We start from the raw sequence: 20,272 nt of genomic DNA, 5'->3' as shown, positions 1-20,272 counted from the left end.
GCTGAAAAGATGTTTAAAGTACTCAACAGTTCACTCATCATTCACACCGTGCATGCGCTCTGGGAGAGCTGCCTGCATGACTAAATGTTCCTTAAAATAGTCGTAGTCATCACAAAACACAATGCAAACATATTTAATAAAGTTTATTGAAATATGCATGATCAGTCAAGAGAGAGATGTGTTCAAAACAAGTCCGAAGTGCAACACGCGCGTGCCACCGGTTTGATGGCGCCTTGGTGCTCCGTGTTTATAATCCCGAATGGAGGCGAAACCGGGCGAGCCGTCCGTGATGAGAGCGGCGAGCAGAGGAGAGATTGAAAATGCGGATGTCTCTTTGGAAAGAGAAATGAGCGGATCGAGAGAGCTGCGCGCTGACTGGAAGGAGAGCGAGAGAGATGGAGGCGGGGGGAAGTCTCTCAGCTCTGCGGGGACTGGAGCGCCCGTGCCCTGGACCGGCGGCGCAGTGCTGGCTAACATTCAACCCTCCCCTTGTTCCAGCACCAGTTCCACACACAAGCAGCGACAGGTAAGGTCTAACCAGCGCCTCATCCTACCAACCGTTGGGTAAACAAACATCGAGAAGAAAAACAACATCAAAAGCAAATATAAACATTTAAACTTTAGCTCGCTTGTGGGGTTTTTGTTTAAATTCGCGTTGACTCGGTGCAAGGCACGGTACATTCCGAGGTCGCCTTACCCGAATTTCCCGTCCTGTGACTCGGGGAAAAACATCATCCGCTTTTTATACCACAACCGTTAATTTCTGAGTTTAGCTCCAGAAGCCGTTAACCTCGATTTAACGCGCAAAAATGCACCTTTATCGTGTTTGGAAGTAACCCGCGCGGTCGTCTTCATTTCCGAGTCAGGACTCCATGAGGCTCGTGGAGGGAAGAACCAGCCGCCTCTGGTTCGCCATCAGGGAGCTTGGTTATCTCGCCGTGTGGGCTTGTTTTCGCTTGTGCTCACCGTGAAATCATAGCTCGCGATTACATTTGATCGTTTTCATCGGTTATCTGTGCTTGAGGACCGAACCGGGTAAGTTATGGGTGATTTGTGGTCGTTTTTTTTGTCGTTGGAGGTGATTTGGGCTTGCAGCGTGCATGGAGGATAGTATGGCGGCTCTAGAACAGTCGTCACGCCAGTCAAGCGTCCTCTCTCTCGGCTGTTGCGTTTTTCCATTGTGACCACGAACAAAATAACACGATTACACACGGGATTGAGTCGCTTCTCATCGAGATGATTTCGGTTGTTTTAATTGTGCTTTAATCCCCGAGTATTTATTTATATTAACCGTCTATTTCTTTCATTTCTGTTTTTCAAGCCTTTGAAGACACTGCTACCATACGGCTGCACACCGTGCTTTCACCCCGCTATCCTCGTCACTCGAAAAGTCGGGGTAAACAACCAGATTTCTTTACGGTAAGAGGACATTTTGGAAATAATTTTTAGTATTAATTAAACAACAATGGGTTTTGGGTTGAATTAAACAGCATTTCTGGATAATTTCTTTAACGGGAACTGGTTCAGCTCTCACCAGAGAGACTGGCTGGAGGGGGATTCAGTGCTAGTTTTAGCCGGCTAGCTCCGGTGTAGGTCAAGTCGTAGGTCGGTTTAAAAGTGTAACGTTTTAACTTTATTAAAAGATAGATGATTGCAAACTATCATTTGTGGACACGATGAATCCATTTGTTGAAATTTTAACTTAGGTAAATAAGCAAAACGGTTTTAAACATCAAACAGCAATAACTATATGGTTTATAAACGCGATTGTAATATCCAAAGCCGAATTAAATATATGAAACATGAATTTTAAATGAATCCTTATAAATACTTAAAGACTGTAACGTTAACTTTGACGTATTTTCCTCGGAGCTCCGTTACCAAAGCTTTTGTTCATAAAAAGATTATTAGATTAACTAAAACAGCTTTTCTGGGCATTTCTGTGATTTGTAAAACTCAATTCTGCTTGGAGTCAGAAAGCAATGCCACCCGGCTGTCTTGGGAGCATTTCAGTATGGTAAGAAATGCCCTTCAGTCAGGGTCTATTTTAAAGCTGGACTCTGCTGGCTCACGCGCCGCCATTACACACATTCAGCGCAGCTGCGACGCCTCGCCCTGGAAAAAGCCTCGTGCCATTTTGTGACTAATTCAGTCGGCGCACACATTTGCTAAACCGCATCAGATTAGGACTAGCCCTCCAAAACAGTCGAGCGTTTTTAATTCTGTCGCAATGAGGCTGACCCAGAGCGCGTCCGCGGCGGAAGCAGAGCCCCGCGCCCCGTCCCGTGTGGAGGCAGACGCTGGTGCTGCATGCTGAAGCAGTCACTCATGATGATGATGATCCATCCCTGGCTGTGTTTCCCCCTCTCGACGAACACCGAAAGCAGATCCCGATCCGTGGTCAGCTGGTCCGTGTAGAGGCAGCTGCCTGCCTATCGCCCAAAACGCTCCTTCCTCCTCCTGTCCTGTAGTACCTCCCAGTATCCACTCGTCCGCCGAAAATATACTCCATTTTTGAGGCTCCGCGACGAAAGGCTCGAGCCGAAAAAAACGCAAATCGAGCGCTGGAGAAGCCGTTTCGAGTCTTAGTTCAGTAGACAAAATGGAAGATTAGACGGATTGGCTGCTCTGGTGTCGACTGCAGAGTTATTTGAGATTTGAAACCGTCACAAGCAATGGGCTCTGTCTCACGATGGAGCGTAAACGCTTAGGGGCGGTGTAATGAACATCAACCATTATGTGTCGGGCTGGAGTTTAATTCCTCTCTTTAGGCAGCAATTCCTGATTTTTCGACAATAAGATCTATGGGTATTTTATTTAGTAATTTTTTTTGAAGAGATTATAAACACTGTTAAAGCAAATACAGTATTAGAGATCTTCATAAGAAAGCTTTTTGTATAACTGCAGTATTCATTTTCTTCATGCCATGTAAATGGCCATAGAAGCTTGAATTTTTTTAAACACAAACTAAAGATCTATTCACTTGTTTAATTTGGTGTAAATAGAAAGTCAGGACCAAAATTTGCCATATTCATTTGAAATATTCTTGTTTTTGTTTATTAATTCATGTGAAAACTTTGTGGGTTTTGGTGACAATTCATTAGTTTTTTTTCCTTGAGTGATTCCCTACAATGAGTGTAAACACTTAGGGCCAGTGTAATAGCCATCAACTATTATGTGCTGGGCTGGATTTTAATTCCTCTCTTTAGGCAGAAATTCCTGATTCAGCCAATTTGGCAAAAGCGTGTTATTTTCGATTGTGCCCTGAGTGCTATATAATTGAATTTTAGGCGGCAAAACGGTTTTGAATTAAATACAGTTTTAGAGTTTTTAACAAAAAAAAGGCAAAAACTTTTTGTATAACCACAGTATTCATTCTCTTCACGCCATGAAAATAGCCATAGAGGCTTGAGTGGTTCAAACACAAATGAACAAAACGCCTACAGACTTGTTTAGATTGGGTTAAATTGAAAGTCAGGACCAAAAATTGCCATATGGAAATAAAATGTTTATTTTTAAATAGTTTGAGGAAAAACCGATTTGAAAAGGCTACGTGGGTCCTAGATGTTTTAGTCATAATTCTTTTATTTATTAAGAGTGATTCCCTACACTAAATGTAAACACTTATGGGCGGTGTAATGAACATCAATCAATATGTGCTGGGCTGGATTTTAATTCCTCTCTTTAGGCAGCAACTAAAGCAATGGTACAAACAAAGAAAACACCTATAGACTTGTTTAGATTGGGTTATATAAAAAAGTCAGGACAAATTTGCCATATGAATTAAAAATATGTTCATTTTTAAATAGTTTGAGGAAAAACTTGAAAAAATTGAAAAGGCTACGTGGGTTGGTTTAAAAACAAACAAACAAACAAACAACACCCATACACTTGTTTACATTGGGGTAAATAGAAAGTCCGGACCAAAATTTGCCATATTTAAAATACTCTTGTTTTTGTTTATTAATTTCATGGAAAAAATGAAAACTGTGTGGGTTTCACATTTTTTTGTCTCTGATGTTTTGGTCACAATTCAATAGTTCTTTTCTTTTTTATCCTTAAGTGATATCTTACAATGAGCGTAAACACCTAGTGCCGGTGTAATGAACATCAACTATTATGTGTCATGTGTCAGGCAGCAATTCCTGATTCGGGGAATTCATCAAAAAACAAATTATTTTCGATTGTGCTCTGAGGATTTTATTTTATTCAATAACTCTTTTGAAGGGATTTTAAGCAGCAAAAACAGTTTTGAATAAAATGCAGTTTTAGAACTTTTAACACACACAAAAAAAGGCAAAAACCTATAACCACAGTATTCATTCTCTTCACGCTATGACAATAGCCATAGAGGCTTGAGTGGTTCAAACACAAACGAACAAAACACCTACAAACTTGTTTAGATTGGGTTAAATAGAAAGTCATGACCAAAAATTGCCATTTGAATTTAAAATGTTTATTTTTAAATAGTTTGAGGAAAAAGTGAAAAGGCTACTTGGGTCCTAGATGTTTTAGTCATAATTCTTTTATTTATTAAGAGTGATTCCTTACACTAAATGTAAACACTTATGGGCGGTGTAATGAACATCAATCATTATGTGCTGGGCTGGATTTTAATTCCTCTCTTTAGGCAGCAACTCCTGTTTCGGGGAATTTGACAAAAAGATACAAAAACGCACCATATTAATTTGAAATATTCTGGTTTTTGCTTATTAATTTAATGAAAAAAGTGAAAACTATGTGAGTTTAATTTTTTTGTCAAAAAATTCTTTTTTTTCCTTCAAGTGATTCTCTACAATGAATGTTAGGGCCGGCGTAATGAACATTAACCATTATGTGCCAATACAAATTCAGGACAAATATTCTTGTTTTTTTTTAGGTAATTTAGAAAAAATAGACTTTCATGCCATGAATATAGCCATAGAAGCTGGCATGGAACAACTCAACTCAACTAAACACCTATACACTTGTTTAGATTTGGTTAAAATACATAGATTTACCACATGCATTAAAAATATTCTTTTTTGCTTTATTTCAATGCAATTTGTTTCCATCAAATTAAGTGAAACAGAATGTGAAGAGTGGGTTTCATCTTTTTTATATCTCAAATGTTTGTCATAATGTAATTCATTTGTTTTTTTTTCAAGAGTGATTCCGGACAATGAATGGAGAAATGGACTCCTCTGCTAAAGCCACTGGTAAGAAACTTTTCATTTAGTGGTTTCTGCATTTTATTATTATACGTTATGTTTCATTAATGCTAATAAATAAAATTTGATTGAAAATTCTTTAAGCATGGTTTGGATTTCTTAATGCCTCATTAATTATCTATGGTTCTGATTAGTCTGGGGTTTGATTCTCAGGAAACTTTCAATCTGATCAAAGACGAAACGTCTTGTTTTAGTGTCTATGTTAAATTTACCAGAGTGTTTTGTATACAGAGCCAAATGTGTGCAAGTAAAGTATCTGCTTTAAAGGGATAGTTCACCCAAAAATCTAAATGATGTCATCATTTACCCACCCTTGACCTGTTCCTAACCAGTTTGAGCTTTTTCTGGTGAAGATATTTTGAACAATGTTGGAAACTTGATTTCCATAGTAGGAAAAATAAATACTATGGTAGTCAATGATTACAGGTTTTTTGGCATACAGCTTAAATTGTGTTTTAACAAGTCAAAGGTAAGTAAATGATGACAGAATTAAAAATTGAGTAAACTGTCCCTTTAAACATTAACTTTTCTAAAAACAAAATGTCAAAATAATCACCGTTCAGTTTAACAGATTAATTTATGCAACAAAAAATGTCTTATTTTGACCTGTACTTAAATACTTTACAGTGCTACTTTTTAATTGATTAAAAACTTGCTGCAAACATAACCTAGTTAGATGGATAACTACAATGTGAAAAGATTTAAAATGACAATGAATAAGTATTTTAGGCATGCACTATGACTCCTAAATAGTCTTTTAATATGTCATCGGATGATTATTGTTCAGAATTTGACAGACAATATTCTGTCAAACTCATATTCTGTTGCATTTAATAGGATTTTAATGTGTCCATTGTCTTCTCTAAAACAGTGTTTAATAGTCTTTTTTTTTTGTTTTAACTAATCTAGTTTTCTAAAAAAATCTAGAATTTTGTTAGATGACTGAATTTTGTTCCCTTGTTCTCTACATGTGCAAAGACAAAGTTGAATCTAATCTAGTAATTAAAATATAAACTAAATGTATATATTTTTTTGATGTTTTAAAGGTCCCATGAAATGTGCGTTTTTTTTTTTTAATTCGATGTAATCTCAACTGAAAAATGTAGAGAGTTGGTCATAGTGTAGCTCCTTACCGTTTAAAAAAACAGCCAATAGTGTTTTATTATAGCTCTGCTAGTGAGAGTGGTTGAGCTGAAGCACATCAAATGAAAAGCGTCTTGAAAGTGGCAGGACATGGAAGATGCTAAAGAGCATTTGATTGGTCAAGATTTGATGATTTGAAGATGTAATATGAGGTTACGTGAAATTTATTGATCGATTTAGGTGGAAGTGATAAACTGCAAGCTTTACACGCAAATTTTGTCGCTGTTTTTGGAGCACACTAGCTTATAGATATGCTTGAAACTAACATCTAATATATATATATATATATATATATATATATATATATATATATATATATATATATATTATAATTTTCACTGTCCTTTAAAACCCCTTTTCATTCAAGAACATACCTTGAATTAACAATTTGAATAGTAACTGCCCTGAAAAACACTGCTCAGCCTGAACAATGTTTACTTTCACAATACGATTAATGTGTATTGATTGTTTAATTGTATGAAATTTATAGTTGTTGTTTTTTTTTCTTGGATTGCCCGAAGAGGAGTGTGCTAGTATTTAGAAATCATCTCATCATGTCTTATTGTTACAGTTTGGGTGCAGGATGATGTGTTGAAGTTGTTGGATGCCATGAAGGTGAACCTGCCAGATAAAGATCTGGCCAAATACAAGACATCCGAGTCCCATTTGGATTGGGAGAAAGTGGCTTTTGATGCATACTCTGCAGAGGTGTGCAAACAGAAATGGCAAGAAGTTTCACGTGAGGTATGTTAGTCAGTGACCAGTGGGTTTTAATCAGGACTTTGATCATCATAAATGTTTTATTGATGAAAAAAGAAATAAAAGTTGGAGTTTATTTTTGGAGCATGCAATTGTCACATAAAATTCCTGTTCCTCATTTAGATACGCAAGTTCCGCACCCTCACCGAGCTGATCGTAGATGCACGGGACTACATCAAAAATCCATACAAAGGAAAGAAGCTGAAGGTAGATTGGCTTATGGCTCAGTCCAGAAACATTGGGTTGACGGTTACAGAGCCTGTCCTTTTTGGCAACTGTTAACTTTGCTTATCTGTTTTCTCTGCAGAAACACCCAGACTTCCCCAAAAAGCCATTGACACCGTATTTCCGTTTCTTCATGGAGAAGCGTGCCAAGTATGCTAAGCTACATCCTGAGATGAGCAACCTAGATCTTACAAAAATCCTGTCCAAAAAATACAAGGAGCTCCCAGACCGTAAAAAAGTGAGTTCAACGAGATTTAAAAAAACATGTCAGAACTATTGTCTGTAAAATCAATAAAGAACCTCAAGAAAGAAGATCTGACATGGATTTTTAAAACAAGCAAATTGAAAATATGAGGATATTGTAGGAAAATTAATTTTTTCCTTTTTAAATTTTCTCTATTTTAATTAAAAAATGCATGTTAATGTTAATAATCTGATTTCAATATGATTAAGACGATACTCTGAGAGTTTACCATGGAAACCGCTATTTATGATTACCTTAATCCGACTAAATTCATAATCCAACTAAACAGAAATCGACATGAAAACGACATGTGGCGAATGCCGATTTTTTAAAGTTTTTTTTTCCCCATTTGCCGTGCGGTATCAAATTCTATTAAAACACCAGTCCAAACTGCAAATGACACATGAATAATTATTCAACCCCTTACATCAAATATTCGTGGAACACTCGGGTACCTGCTCGTGTGCAGGACTCTGGGGTAAATGCTTGCAAAGTGAGTAGCTCTGGAAATGAAGTTCAAAGACATTAAAGGTATATGTTGCATCTAGTTTTCAGTGGATTTCAAATCTGTTGCTGCTGTTTTGTTTCTTTGAAAGAAAGGGAATATTTTCTATTTGGTCTAGATAGCCTGTTGTTTTGAGTGGTACTTTCTAGATCAGTCAACAAAGCGTGCATTGTTTTGACTGACCCTGTTTGTTCTGACTGAACTTTTTGTCAACAGGAGAAATACGTGAAAGATTTTCTCAGAGAAAAGGAGACTTTTATGCTGAGCATGATGAAGTTCAAGTAAGTGAAGCTTTACCCTAACATTTACATTTCTAAATTAGCTTTTTTCTCAAGGAAAATGTGTGTGTTATTAGGCAGGAACATCCTGACCTTTTGGAGAACGTTAACAAGAAGTCCAACGTTCCAGAGAAGGCCAAGACACCCCAACAACTGTGGTACAGCCACGAGAAGAAGGCTTTTCTTAAAGCACACCCTGATGTAAGCTCTACACAGCATTTACAAGCATGAAAACAATAATATTACATCATATGAATGAGTTCCCAGCTAGTTAACTAAGTAACAGTGCTTCATATTATCATTGCATATTATCATGGTACAACAGCAAAGTTCCTTTATTATTATTATTATGACAGAAAGAGTGTATAGTTCCTATCCTATGTGACTTAGCAAATAAATAGCAACTTTTCAAATAGCAACTTTTTCTGTCAGTCTTATTACACAATGTGACTAGTGAAGGGTCTAGCTTTAAATAAGACAATTATAATTTTTTTGGAGCGAGATGCTAATGGTCTAATCCGATTCAATAATTTATGCTAAGCTAAAAGTGCTCCCGCCAGATAAGGAGATTGGCTGAATGGATCTAAAAAGGGTGAAAAATAAATGGTTTAACTCTTGGGGACTTGTAAAATAAGCCCATTTCCAAAAAAGTGGAGTGATCCTTTAGCCTGATTTTGCTTAATGAGCCAACAGTACACTGTAACGTTCGACTCATTTTCGTTTAGGTCATAGATAGCTTAAACAAACCAATTGTCTCAGCTAGATTTTTAGCTCTTATGCTGATTTTACCCAGCATTTAAACACATTAGCTTGATTTCTATTAATTTCATTCACTGAAAGATATATTTACTTCAGATTAAAGAACATCCAAACAGAGCAATCATTTTACAGTATGAGAGAAGGAAATGTAGAGCAAACTTGACCCAAAGAACTGATGTTGCAAATTTTAATGTTTCATTTAACATGACTAATATAAAGTAAACACTCTGAGTTTGATTTAGAAGTTCTCGCAATTTGAAAGAAGTTATTTTATTATTGACACATTTTATATACATGGGATACTTGCATTGCTGGGTTATTAGTTTATACACATGAATAACATAAAACATTGTGGGTTTGTTTACCTCTCCAGGCGACCACCAAAGACATCAAGGATAATCTTGGCAAGCAGTGGCCACAGCTTTCAGACAAGAAGAGGATCAAATGGATCGCAAAGTCTCTGGAGCAGCATAAACTATATGAGGTAAAGATTTTACCATTTCACACTTGATATTATTCATCACTAGCAGACTCCTTTATAATGTGCGATCTTTTCTGTTCGTGTGTAGGAGAAGATGCGTGAGTTTATCCAGCAGCACCCAGAGATGAACATGACACAGGAAGACATTGTCAAATCCAGTCTGACCAAAGCAGAGCGTCAGCTCAAGGACAAGTTTGATGGGAGGCCAGACAAACCACCTTCGTAAGTTTAGTTTTTTAGGCAAAACATAGTTACTTATTTGTTTCTTTTTATTTTAAGGTGAAATGAATGGAAGTTTCTTTCATTTTTCAGAGTATCGTGGGATCTTAAAGTCATAAAATTTCTTAAATTTCAAACAAAATTATTAGGCCTTAAAAAGTCTTACATTTACTGAAATTTGGAGTTGCAGGTCTTAATTTAAACGGGTCTTAATTTTCCTTTGTTTATGTAAAGCATGTGTTAAAAAATGTGGCTAAGAAATTACTAATTAGATTTTTTTTTTTTTTTTTTCTGCTGGGCCATTAAAAAAATCCTTGCCGTTTAGCCCCATAGAAGTCTGAAATATCATTCTTCATGGGCCAAAAAAAGGTCTTAAAAAGTCTTACATTTGATTTGGTGAAACCTGCCGAAACCCTGTTTTAATAGAAATTTAATTAACTGTAACTTTCACACAGATCAAATGACTTCTTTCTAAATTGCAGGTTTGTTACTCACAGTTTTGAGTTTATTATTCAAATAAAGTCAGAAAGTCTATAAACTAGCAATTCTGAGACAATAAAGTCGATGAATTATGACGAGACGAGAAATATGTGATGGAAAGTCTATTTGCAAGATCGAAAAGTCAGATGCTAGAAGCACAATTTTTATTCCATAGTAGAAAAGGGCATTAATATAAATGCAACCTGGATTTTTTTTGTTCCATTTGTAGTATTATTGTGTTTAATATTAATATAAATTTGTGTATTTAAAAAGTTTTTCTTTGATTTTAATATTTTTATTACCCCTCATTTTTGTTTTAGTTATTAAAATGCTTTAATTTGCTTACTTGTTTTACTTTGATTCATGTTTTATTCTAATATTTCGGTAACACTTCATTTTGATCATCCATTTGAGTATTAGTAGTCTGTCTGCTTAATATCTGTTGATACTGACTTTAAGAAACTTTGCAAGTACATGTCAACTTACACTAACCCTAACCCCACAGTCTACTAATAATCTACTGAGAATTAGCTGGCATGTAGATGCAGAGTAACTTAAATTCAACAAACGGACCATCAAAAAGTGTGACAAATATATTTCTGGTCATTTGAAAGATAAGAAATATTGTTTGAAAATTTAGTTTCTGTACAGTATGTATTAAGTCAAATATCTCATCTCTTTTTCTCAGAAATGGTTATTCTTTGTTCTGTGCTGAGCTGATGTCCAGTATGAAGGATGTTCCCAGTACGGAGCGTATGGTCATGTGCAGCCAGCGCTGGAAACTCCTCAAACAGGCAGAGAAAGACGCATACCAAAAGCGATGTGAACAGGTTTGTAGCGCACTCATTCAAACAGTGCCTTTATTTAGCACACTTCCATATGTTTGTCACCAGTTAATAATCTAAACCTGTGGTGCCCAAATGCAGTCTTAAAGGGCCAGTGTCCTGCAAAAGTAAGTTCTAACCCTGATTAGACACACCTGAACCAGCAAGACAAGATCTTTTTAGGTATACTAGAAACTTCCAGGCAGGTGTGTTGGAGCTAAACTATGCAGGACACTGGCCCTCCCGGACCTGGTTTGGGCATCCCTGATCTAAACAAACCTACATTAGTGTAAAAAGAAGTTAGTAATCTTTTCAAATTTTCCTCTACACAGAAAAAGAAAGAATTTGAAGTTGAGATGAACCGCTACCTATTAGTAAGTATACCTTAATCATAATCATTTTTATTCTTTGTTTTTATTTTCTTATACTTGTCTCTTTTATTCCTGTTAGGAAAGCACTTTGAATTACCATTGTGTATGAAATGTGCTATATAAATCAACTTTCCTTGCCTTAATCACTATAATGGATGGTCGCTTCTGTTGGTGTGTTTTTTGTGCAATTGTGCTGCTTGGTTTGCATCTTAAACCTGCTGTCTGTGCGTGACAGAGTATCTCAGAGGAGGAACAGCAGAGAATACTGTCAGAACAGAAGATGGGCAGCTTCAAAAAGGCCGGCGGAATCAGCAGCCCGGCTTCAAAAAAGAAAAACTCTAAAGCAAAGGTCAGAGCACCTGTCAGTCATCTTAAATTAGCTTACAGTAAGTAGAACTTCACTTCTGTAATGGCCTTTTCCCCCCTGTTATTCTAACAGCCTAGCGCAGAAAAGCCCAAGCCGCCTATTTCTGCAATGTTCATATTCTCTGAGGAGAAGCGTCCAAAACTTAAGCAGGAAAGACCTGAGCTTTCTGACATGGAGCTCACCAGACTGCTGGCCCGCATGTGGAATGAGCTTACTGACAAGAAGAAGGTAATGTCACCGTCTGCCATTGACATCATTACATCGCTGTATTAGTTTACTCAATTGTTTTGCAATCTTTCTAATAGGAGAAGTATAAAAATCTGGAGATGGCCCTGAAAGCAGATGCTGAAAAACAGAGCAGAGAGGAGAAAGGGAAACTTCCAGAAACGCCCAAAACAGCTCAGGAAATCTGGCAACAGAGCGTCATCGGAGACTATCTGGCTCGGTTTAAGGTATGCAATCATAAAATGAAATTCTTTGAAACAATGTCTTGTTAACAAAAACTCTTACTAGAGTTGTCATTTGAAATTGGACTGCATGATAGTAGTTCTGCACTAATATATAATAGGGCTGCACGATATTGGAAAAATCTGACATTGCATCATTTTGGTGCGATATAAATTTCATCCGATGACCTGAACAGCTCTATTTGGCATGATTTCGTTCATTTAGATGGACTGTGATGATCAAGTATTTTTCAATGTAGTGCATCTGCATAAAATATAATAAATAAATTTTAAAAATAAAAGTGGAGTAAACAGTGCTTTATGCTTGAGTCTAACGGTATTCAGGTACCGAAATTGAACAGTCAAATGTAAAATAACACGCCCATCATTGCTTAGCATATATAAGTTCACCCCTCACAAATCTCTCTATTAAATTCATATTTTTAATAGGAAGCTATACAATATTATATTTGTGCATATACATTAGATTATTCAGTATTGAAGCCAAATCTGGACCTTATCTAACAAAATAACTTGGGAGAATGGTCCAAAAACTAGTACACCCAAATTTATATGTTATAAAAAATATTAAATACAAATTAAAAAAAAGAGGAAAAATCAAGAGAAGCAACATTTTTTTTTAATTAGATAAAATTTTGTAGTTTGTAATTTGTTTAGCAATATTTAGCTTGAATTTAATTGTATTATTTTTACTATTTCTAAATATGTTTAGTGACTAATATATTATTTTAATAAATATATCTGTTTAATAAATCTGTTTTGTTTAAATGCACCAAAATCCATCCTATATTCACAGAGACATGGAGAAAAAAAAATATTTTCCAAATGGGCAGTTCTCAATTATGCTGAGCACTGTATATCTGCCGTGAAAATCTTCAGTCAATCCACATCTTCGGTTACACATTTTTAAAGTCTTAAATCACTATTTAGTTAATTAGGTTCTCAAGGTCTAAAATCAGAGTAACAAGTCTTAAATTAATTTGATTATGGCATTAGTTTTAATGAGGATTTCTTTTTCCTCGTGCTTTATAATAAAGCATCATTTCTGCACCGAGGCTCATTGTCTTTATCATTGGCACCTTCAGTGTTCAACATGGTCAAAATTAAGCTGCATTACAGCCTCATTCAGGACATCATTCAGAGATGTTTCTAAAAATGTTCTTATTTATTTTCTTAAGTCTGTGGAATGCGCTGTGTGTATAATACAATAACGTATTGTCCTATAATGTGTGCTATATACCAATATGCTAGATGATGACTTTTGCTTTTGAATTCCATAACGCATGCACAGTTATTTTTCACTATGTAAAATGTCTAGCGAGTACATGAAGGGATGTATTTATAGCAACTAGTTTAAGTGCACTGCTGTAGAGGAATATAGATATACAATGAGTCATATCAGATAGTAAAAGATCATTTAAATTACTCGAGTGGATGAATCAGGGGGGTCCAAGCCTTTACATTTATATAAAATTAAGTTAAATAATGTATTTGTATTTTTCCTTTAAAATATTTCTATAAGCACAACTCTTTATGTGCTCTCTGTTACATGTAGTTTGCAGCATATTGGTGTATTGTTTTCCCTTTTTTTCCTGTAAGGCACTTTAGTTGGTCTAAAATGGATTTTTAAAAAGTCTCAAAATTACCCTCATAAAACTTGCTGAAGCCCTGATTATATACTAGTATATAATGTATTTAATCTTCCTCTTTTCTTTCACAGAATGATCGGGCAAAAGCTCAGAAAACCATGGAGGCCACCTGGAACACCATGGAGAAGAAAGAGAAGATCGTGTGGATCAAGAAAGCTGCTGAGGACCAGAAGAGATATGAAGTAAGTCCAGAAAAATTCCAAAGATTGAAAGTAAAACTGTCTTTAAAGAAGTGTCTGCTGCCTACATTTAATAGGGATGTCTTGTGTGAAAGTATTCACACCCTTTTTATTCTTCTATCTTGCACAGAGAGAGCTGAGTGAAATGCGATCCCCTGCCCCAGTGGTAACCCCTGGGAAAAAGATGAAATTTGACGGCGAGCCTAAGAAACCACCCTCGTAAGTTTATTCAGTGTGTGTGCAAGAACTGATTATTTACAATTCTCACATTTAGACCTCCTAAATGAAGAAATAAAAGTGTACGAGGAAGCTTAATCGACATGCTTTATCTATCTTACTGGTCCTACTTAAAACATTTATACAGTTAAGTTCTACCACAAACAATGTTTAGAATATTTACATATATTAATACATATAATAACCAGTATATAACTGGTTTGTAGTGTATTTTTAATATATTAGTTTTATTTTGTAAATGAAGCTAATATGGCATAGTTCACCTTCTGATGAACACAAAGGAAAATATTTTGAAGAAAGCTTGAGATCTGTAACCATTGATTTCCATAGTAGGAAACATAAAGATATGATACCAGCCTTCTTAATAATTCTCTCTTCACACTTCTACAGGAATGGTTATCAAAAGTTCTCTCAAGAGATGCTGTCGAATGGCGAACTCAACCATCTGCCCATGAAAGAGCGCATGGGTGAAATCGGAGGCCGCTGGCAGAGACTTCCTCAGAAAGACAAGGACCGCTACAAACGCATTGCAGAGGAGAAACAGAGGCTTTACAAAGTGGAGCTTGAGCAGTGGCTCACGGTAACTTCATAGCTTTACTATTATTTACTAAACATTTAATTTATTTATTTTATTTCAACGTAGTCCCTTGTTAATCAGGGGTCGCCACATCGGAATGAACCAGCAACTATTCCGGCATATGTTTTTTAATGTTTTTTTTATTATTAGTGTTTTTGTAGACCATAGAAAAGCAAGGAAAATACAGACAAACCCACAATGAAACAATAATCTGTGCAACATGTAAAATAAAGCATGAAACCAGGGGAAATGGCAACATACAAGACAAAAATGACCTACAAAAAGACACAGCAATGGATGTAAAATAAGAGAGAGGAAAAAAATACAAATCTTCAGAAATTAAACAACACTATTAGTCTTTGTTTATGGATCCCATATTTTCGCAGAGTTTCCAGAAGAGGTATATCTCAGTCTTTCCAAATGTAAAATGGATTTGAGTCCAAGAAGCCAGTGAGAAAAAAGAGGGCTAACATTTTTTCTTCCAGAAACAAAGGATACTTTTTTTTTTTTTTGCTATGATCATGCCATACTGGACAGACAACCGTACATTTCGGTTGAGAGTCTCCAGAAAATCTGACCAGCCAAAAATTGCTATCGTTGGCTCAGGGAGTAAAACACAATGGTAAACCTTAGCAAAAAACTGCAATATTTCTAACCTAAAACTCTGAATTTGAACAAACTGGCATATGTTTTACGCATCAGATGCCCTTCCAGCCAATACCCATACACTCTCGCATTTAAACATGCACTCATACACCAATACTGGGAGAACATACAAACTCCACACAGAAATGCCAACTGGCCCAGCCGGGACTTGAACCAGCAACCTTCTTGCTGTGAGGCAATTGTGCTACCCACTGAGCCACAATTACTAAAGATTTTTCACCCAAAAATAAAATTCTGTCTTTTGCTCATTCTTCACTTGTTGCAAACTTGTTAGGGTTGGGGTCAGACATTGACTTGCATTATTCCTACTATGCTTTTTCTCTCGCCAAAATTCTTTAGGAAATTTTAATTTCTCTATAAAATGAAATCTTAAAAAATGTTTGTTTGTTTGTTTTTTCTCTCTTGTGTATTATTTATTGCTGTTGATAATTTTTTTTATTTATTTATTTTTTTAATTATTGTATAGATATGATATTTATAAAATGTTTTTGCAGTTAAATACCCAGAGAAGCTGGCAGTACATTTAAAGCTCTCTCTCACCCTTTAACATATAATTAGCCGTTTGATGTGTCATTTTTAAAATTGACTTTAAATGTGTTAAACTGAAGAGTAATAAAATGATTTTCTCCCTCACAGAGTATATCATCACAAGAGAGAGCTGCGTATAAAGAATACAATTCTCTGGTGAGTTTCAGCTTCTCAAACCAGACTTGAATCATCTACCACTTGTGTCTCTATTATTATTATTGTTGTTGTTTACATTTTTATGAACTATCAAAGGCAATAATCTTAATTTAAATGCAACTATTTCTGCCTATTGATTGATTTTTATTTCCCCTGCTTTTCTTTAGAAACGGAGGAGTACAGCAAAACCAGGTGGCACCAATGCTAAAGTCAAACCTAAGGCCAAAAGATCGGTGAGTTTGATAACACGGGCTATTAAATCACTTTTTAATTTAAATTGATAAATATTTAATTAAATAAAATGTTATTGTTTGTATGGTTTAATGTATTGTTCGATTTTGTTCTTGTCAAAAGGACGATGAAGAGGATGAAGATGAGGACGATGATGATGACGATGATAAGGACTCTGATGACGGATCATCCTCTGACAGTGATGATGATGACGACGACGACGATGATGAGGTAAGATTCATAGCTTGCTGCTTTTCCTCGTTTATGTCAGCTCTGACTTTCATTTTCAAATTTAGATTTTTGACATCTTTAATCAATATAGATGCATTTAATGCAACTGGATTTTTATTTTTTACTCGTTTAGTCCTGTTCACACTGCAATGAGACACACAGCTATGAACTAGCTGATATAGAAAACAATTGCTCTGTTTGTGGGTTTCATTTAAATAAGCAAATATTCTGCTTTCTAAACCTCGAGGTGCACTAAAGTAATGGACTGAAATTCCTGAGAAGATGGGTCTCTGTTCAGTGTTTCACATGAAATATGAACAAAAGACATCTAAATTAACCAAAAAGTACTTTTTTTTTGTCAGTAACAGTTTAGTATAGACGTCTGAAATGTGTCTGTTTGTAGAAAATCTAACTTTGTGAGTGTCATTTTAATCTTGTTCATTATAATAATATTATAATTAGTTTTTTTTTTTTTTTTCATTTTAAAATCTGGACTAAATATAGCGTTTGGGTGACATGGTGGCTCAGTGGTTAGCACTGCCTCCTCACAGCAAAGAGGTCGCTGGTTTAATTCCCGACTGAACCAGTTGGCGTTTCTGTATGGGGTTTGCATGTTTTCCCGGTGTTGGATTGGGTTTTCTCCGGGTGCTCCGGTTTTTCACGCAGTCCATAGACATGTGCTATAGGTGAATTGAATAAACTAATATGGTATGAGTGTGCTTGTGAGAGTGTATGGATGTTTTTTCCCCAGTACTGGGTTGCAACTGGAAGGGCATCCACTGTGTAAAACATATGCTGGAATTTGTTGGTGGTTCATTCCGCTGTGGCGACCTCTGATAAATAAGGGACTAAGACGAAGAAATGTGAATGAATAAATGTAGCATTTTCCAAACCAGGAAAACTATACAATAACCTTAGTATAAAGATGTCAATCTAAATGCATTCATATTTTGGCTGAGCAGCCATTTTTGTTTGTGTATTTGTTTTACATTTAAAATGAATCATTGTTTTGTTTGTTTGTTTTTGGTTCTGGTGTTCATGAGCCCATCAACATAATCATCTAAATTCTTCCCTTCCAGAATGAAGAAGACGTAGAGGACGAAGAGGTGGACGACAAAGAGAACAAATCTGAAAGCAGCAGCAGTTCTTCCAGCTCTGAAGATTCATCCGCTTCAGACTCGGACTGAGCCGGAGCCGAGTCAGGCTGAGCCCACAGACTGCCAGAAACGCTGTGAACTGAGCCACGAGCCGAGGGTCTGAGCCTGCTCCTGCACTGCGCTCCTCCCACCACAGGAGGGAGCTGTCACACATCTGCACACCTTCTTTTCTTTTCACCCCTGCACTTCTGCTTTTATTCCTTTCTCCCGCTTTCGATTTGCTCGGCAGGTTTTTAGGATCAATAGTCTAAACCGACACCAGATCATTGGGAAAGAATCAAAAGGCTGTAGTGCTTTGCTTTTTGGCCTGACGCATTATCAGGACGTCCTGCGTTTAAAATTAGAAGAACAGCAAGCAGCAGGCACTGTCGTCTTTTCAGTAAATGAGCCAAAGAGTCTCTTAGTTTTGCAGATTTTATCTTTTTGTTGTTGTTCAGGAGGTACAGGGGACCAAATAATTGCACTCTGAAGAATGTCTGCTTTCTTTTCCTCTGTCTGTACCTCTCCTGTGTTTGCTAGCTGCGTCGTTCGGCTCCCATTTTTGCTTTGCTGTTTTTATTTTCCTCGCTTTGTCGGTTCAAAACAAATGTGGTATTTCAGGAACAATGAAGCCATTTTTTTGAATGTCACCGCATGGACCCCGCTGGTCTCGGTGCTTGTTCTCGAGGCGTTTGTGCCCTTACCTGCACCTGATGAGGGGGTTAAAGGTGAAAATGGACTACTTTTTTGTTTGTCCTGTTATAGGAATGCTGCCCGTAGCCGTTTCTTTGTGATGTGGTCAAGCCACAGAGGATTTTGAGTTTGAGTTCGCTGTTCATTCAGACTGATGTTACATATTGAGGACTAGTTTATCAGAAGTTCTTTAGCTTTTTTTTGTTTGTTTGTTTGGGCACCAAACTTTGATTCCCTCCTGTTTGTTAATAATGGTTATCTGTCGTTTGAAGCTGACTTTCGTTCCTCTTTCCAACCACTGTTTTTTTTGGTGCTCCAAAGATCTAAAACGTGATGTGATATGTTTTAAAATATGATGGATGTGAGGTACCCCACAATTCAGTGCACTTATGATGGAATCCCTAGTTCACAGATGCCCATTTATTATTTACATTTTCAGTATACCTCCTGCATTTCACCCATTAGCCCATAACATCGACCACTTTACAGATCTTTCATGCACCAGCTCAAGGAATGTAACGGAGATGTTTTATTTAAGAGAGGGGTACCATTATTTGTTGTGTGTGTGTGTGTGTGTGTGTGTGTGTATGTACATACGAACAGTTTTGAGGGTGACTGGTATATTCTCTCGTTCCAACGCCCTGGCCGGAAATGGCAACTAAGTTAAACCCACAACCCAGCTTCCTGCACTGAGCTAAAACCTTTTACTCAGTATTTTTTTACGCATTGGGCCACTGTAAATTATTTTTTCCTCTTATAGCGTTCAATGATTTGCATATGAATACAAACTAATTATTATTTAGGGAAGATTGCTATCAAAATAGATGCTCAATTTGCTGAACCAGACGTGCAATCTTTGACCAAGGCCTGTATCATGTGTGATGCTGCATTATTGGGGGAAATAAAAATACCCGATGGTTCTAGATGATTGAAAGAAGGGCCGGGATAAGAAACCCAGTGGAACTTTCAAGATTTGTTGATATTTTATAGGATTTTGAGACTTTCAATTAGATTTGGGTTGGGTTCAGTGCTGTTGTAAGGTATTTGTACATATAGATTTCTCTCTCTTTTTTTCTTTCTCCCTTTGTAATGAGTGAATATTATTGCGTTTGTATTTTCAGTTGGCTACACTGCCGTAGCCTCAATGAGTTAGTTTGTCGATCGGGGGACATGTTTTTAATTTGGTAAGTTTTAGTTTTTACTCTTCCCCATGTTTGTTTATTTGTAGAAATGGTGAGAAAAAAAGCTTAAATTTGTACTGCAGATTTGAAACATTTGGACATTTTCTATAGCAAAAGATGTTATATCCCTGCAATTTACAATTTGAGCAAATAAACCTCTTAAACAGTTCTTCTGCTTCGGTTGTGTTTTTTCACACACTGATTTGATCTTGATCGTTTGGTTTTGTTCATTCTAAGCTCTAAAAAACATTTGAGTTATTTATTTAACCCTTTAACTGCCCCACCAAGAAATAACTATTTGGATGGCATTAACTCCTAATGTCGCTTAACACACTCAATTTGTTTTCCAACACATCTCATAATTTCTAAAATATCAACCTCTACCAAATGGTTGATATGTCGGTTTATGGTACCAGAATTAATACATAAGCTATGAAAATCAGAAAAAATATGAAGTGTAAGACCAATTTATTTAA

At 36.3% G+C, this 20,272-nt stretch overlaps 1 protein-coding gene across 2 annotated transcripts; it reads left to right on the top strand.

Annotated features, from left to right (window-relative positions):
- The first annotated feature begins 207 nt into the window (after window positions 1-207).
- ubtf (upstream binding transcription factor) lies at window positions 208-19,965 on the top strand. 2 transcript variants are annotated; one of them, XM_056453321.1, is made up of 22 exons: window positions 208-526; window positions 1,322-1,419; window positions 5,148-5,198; window positions 6,925-7,097; window positions 7,236-7,319; window positions 7,420-7,575; window positions 8,303-8,367; window positions 8,442-8,565; window positions 9,497-9,607; window positions 9,693-9,826; window positions 10,992-11,133; window positions 11,460-11,501; window positions 11,734-11,847; window positions 11,938-12,093; window positions 12,171-12,317; window positions 14,053-14,163; window positions 14,291-14,379; window positions 14,788-14,977; window positions 16,277-16,324; window positions 16,492-16,557; window positions 16,679-16,786; window positions 17,866-19,965. In XM_056453321.1, the coding sequence occupies exons 3-22, from the start codon at window positions 5,162-5,164 to the stop codon at window positions 17,971-17,973; spliced, it is 2,205 nt and encodes a 734-aa protein (XP_056309296.1). In that variant the 5' UTR covers window positions 208-526; window positions 1,322-1,419; window positions 5,148-5,161; the 3' UTR covers window positions 17,974-19,965. The 2 variants fall into 2 exon arrangements, with proteins under 2 accessions (XP_056309296.1, XP_056309297.1); XM_056453322.1 differs by having other exon boundaries at window positions 208-1,035.
- The last annotated feature ends 307 nt before the right edge of the window (window positions 19,966-20,272 follow it).

Source organism: Danio aesculapii, chromosome 3 (assembly GCF_903798145.1).
Source record: "Danio aesculapii chromosome 3, fDanAes4.1, whole genome shotgun sequence".
In the NCBI taxonomy this organism is placed as follows: domain Eukaryota; kingdom Metazoa; phylum Chordata; class Actinopteri; order Cypriniformes; family Danionidae; genus Danio; species Danio aesculapii.
The sequence above is the reverse complement of the archived record's forward strand: the minus strand, read 5'-3'. Positions and strand labels throughout refer to the sequence as shown.

Coding starts and splice junctions, on each gene's coding strand:
- ubtf (XM_056453321.1), top strand. CDS start 5,162: ATGAATGGAGAAATGGACTCCTCTGCTAAAGCCACTG. Junction 8,368..8,441: donor CTGAGCATGATGAAGTTCAA/GTAAGTGAAGCT, acceptor GTGTGTTATTAG/GCAGGAACATCCTGACCTTT. Junction 11,134..11,459: donor ACCAAAAGCGATGTGAACAG/GTTTGTAGCGCA, acceptor TCCTCTACACAG/AAAAAGAAAGAATTTGAAGT.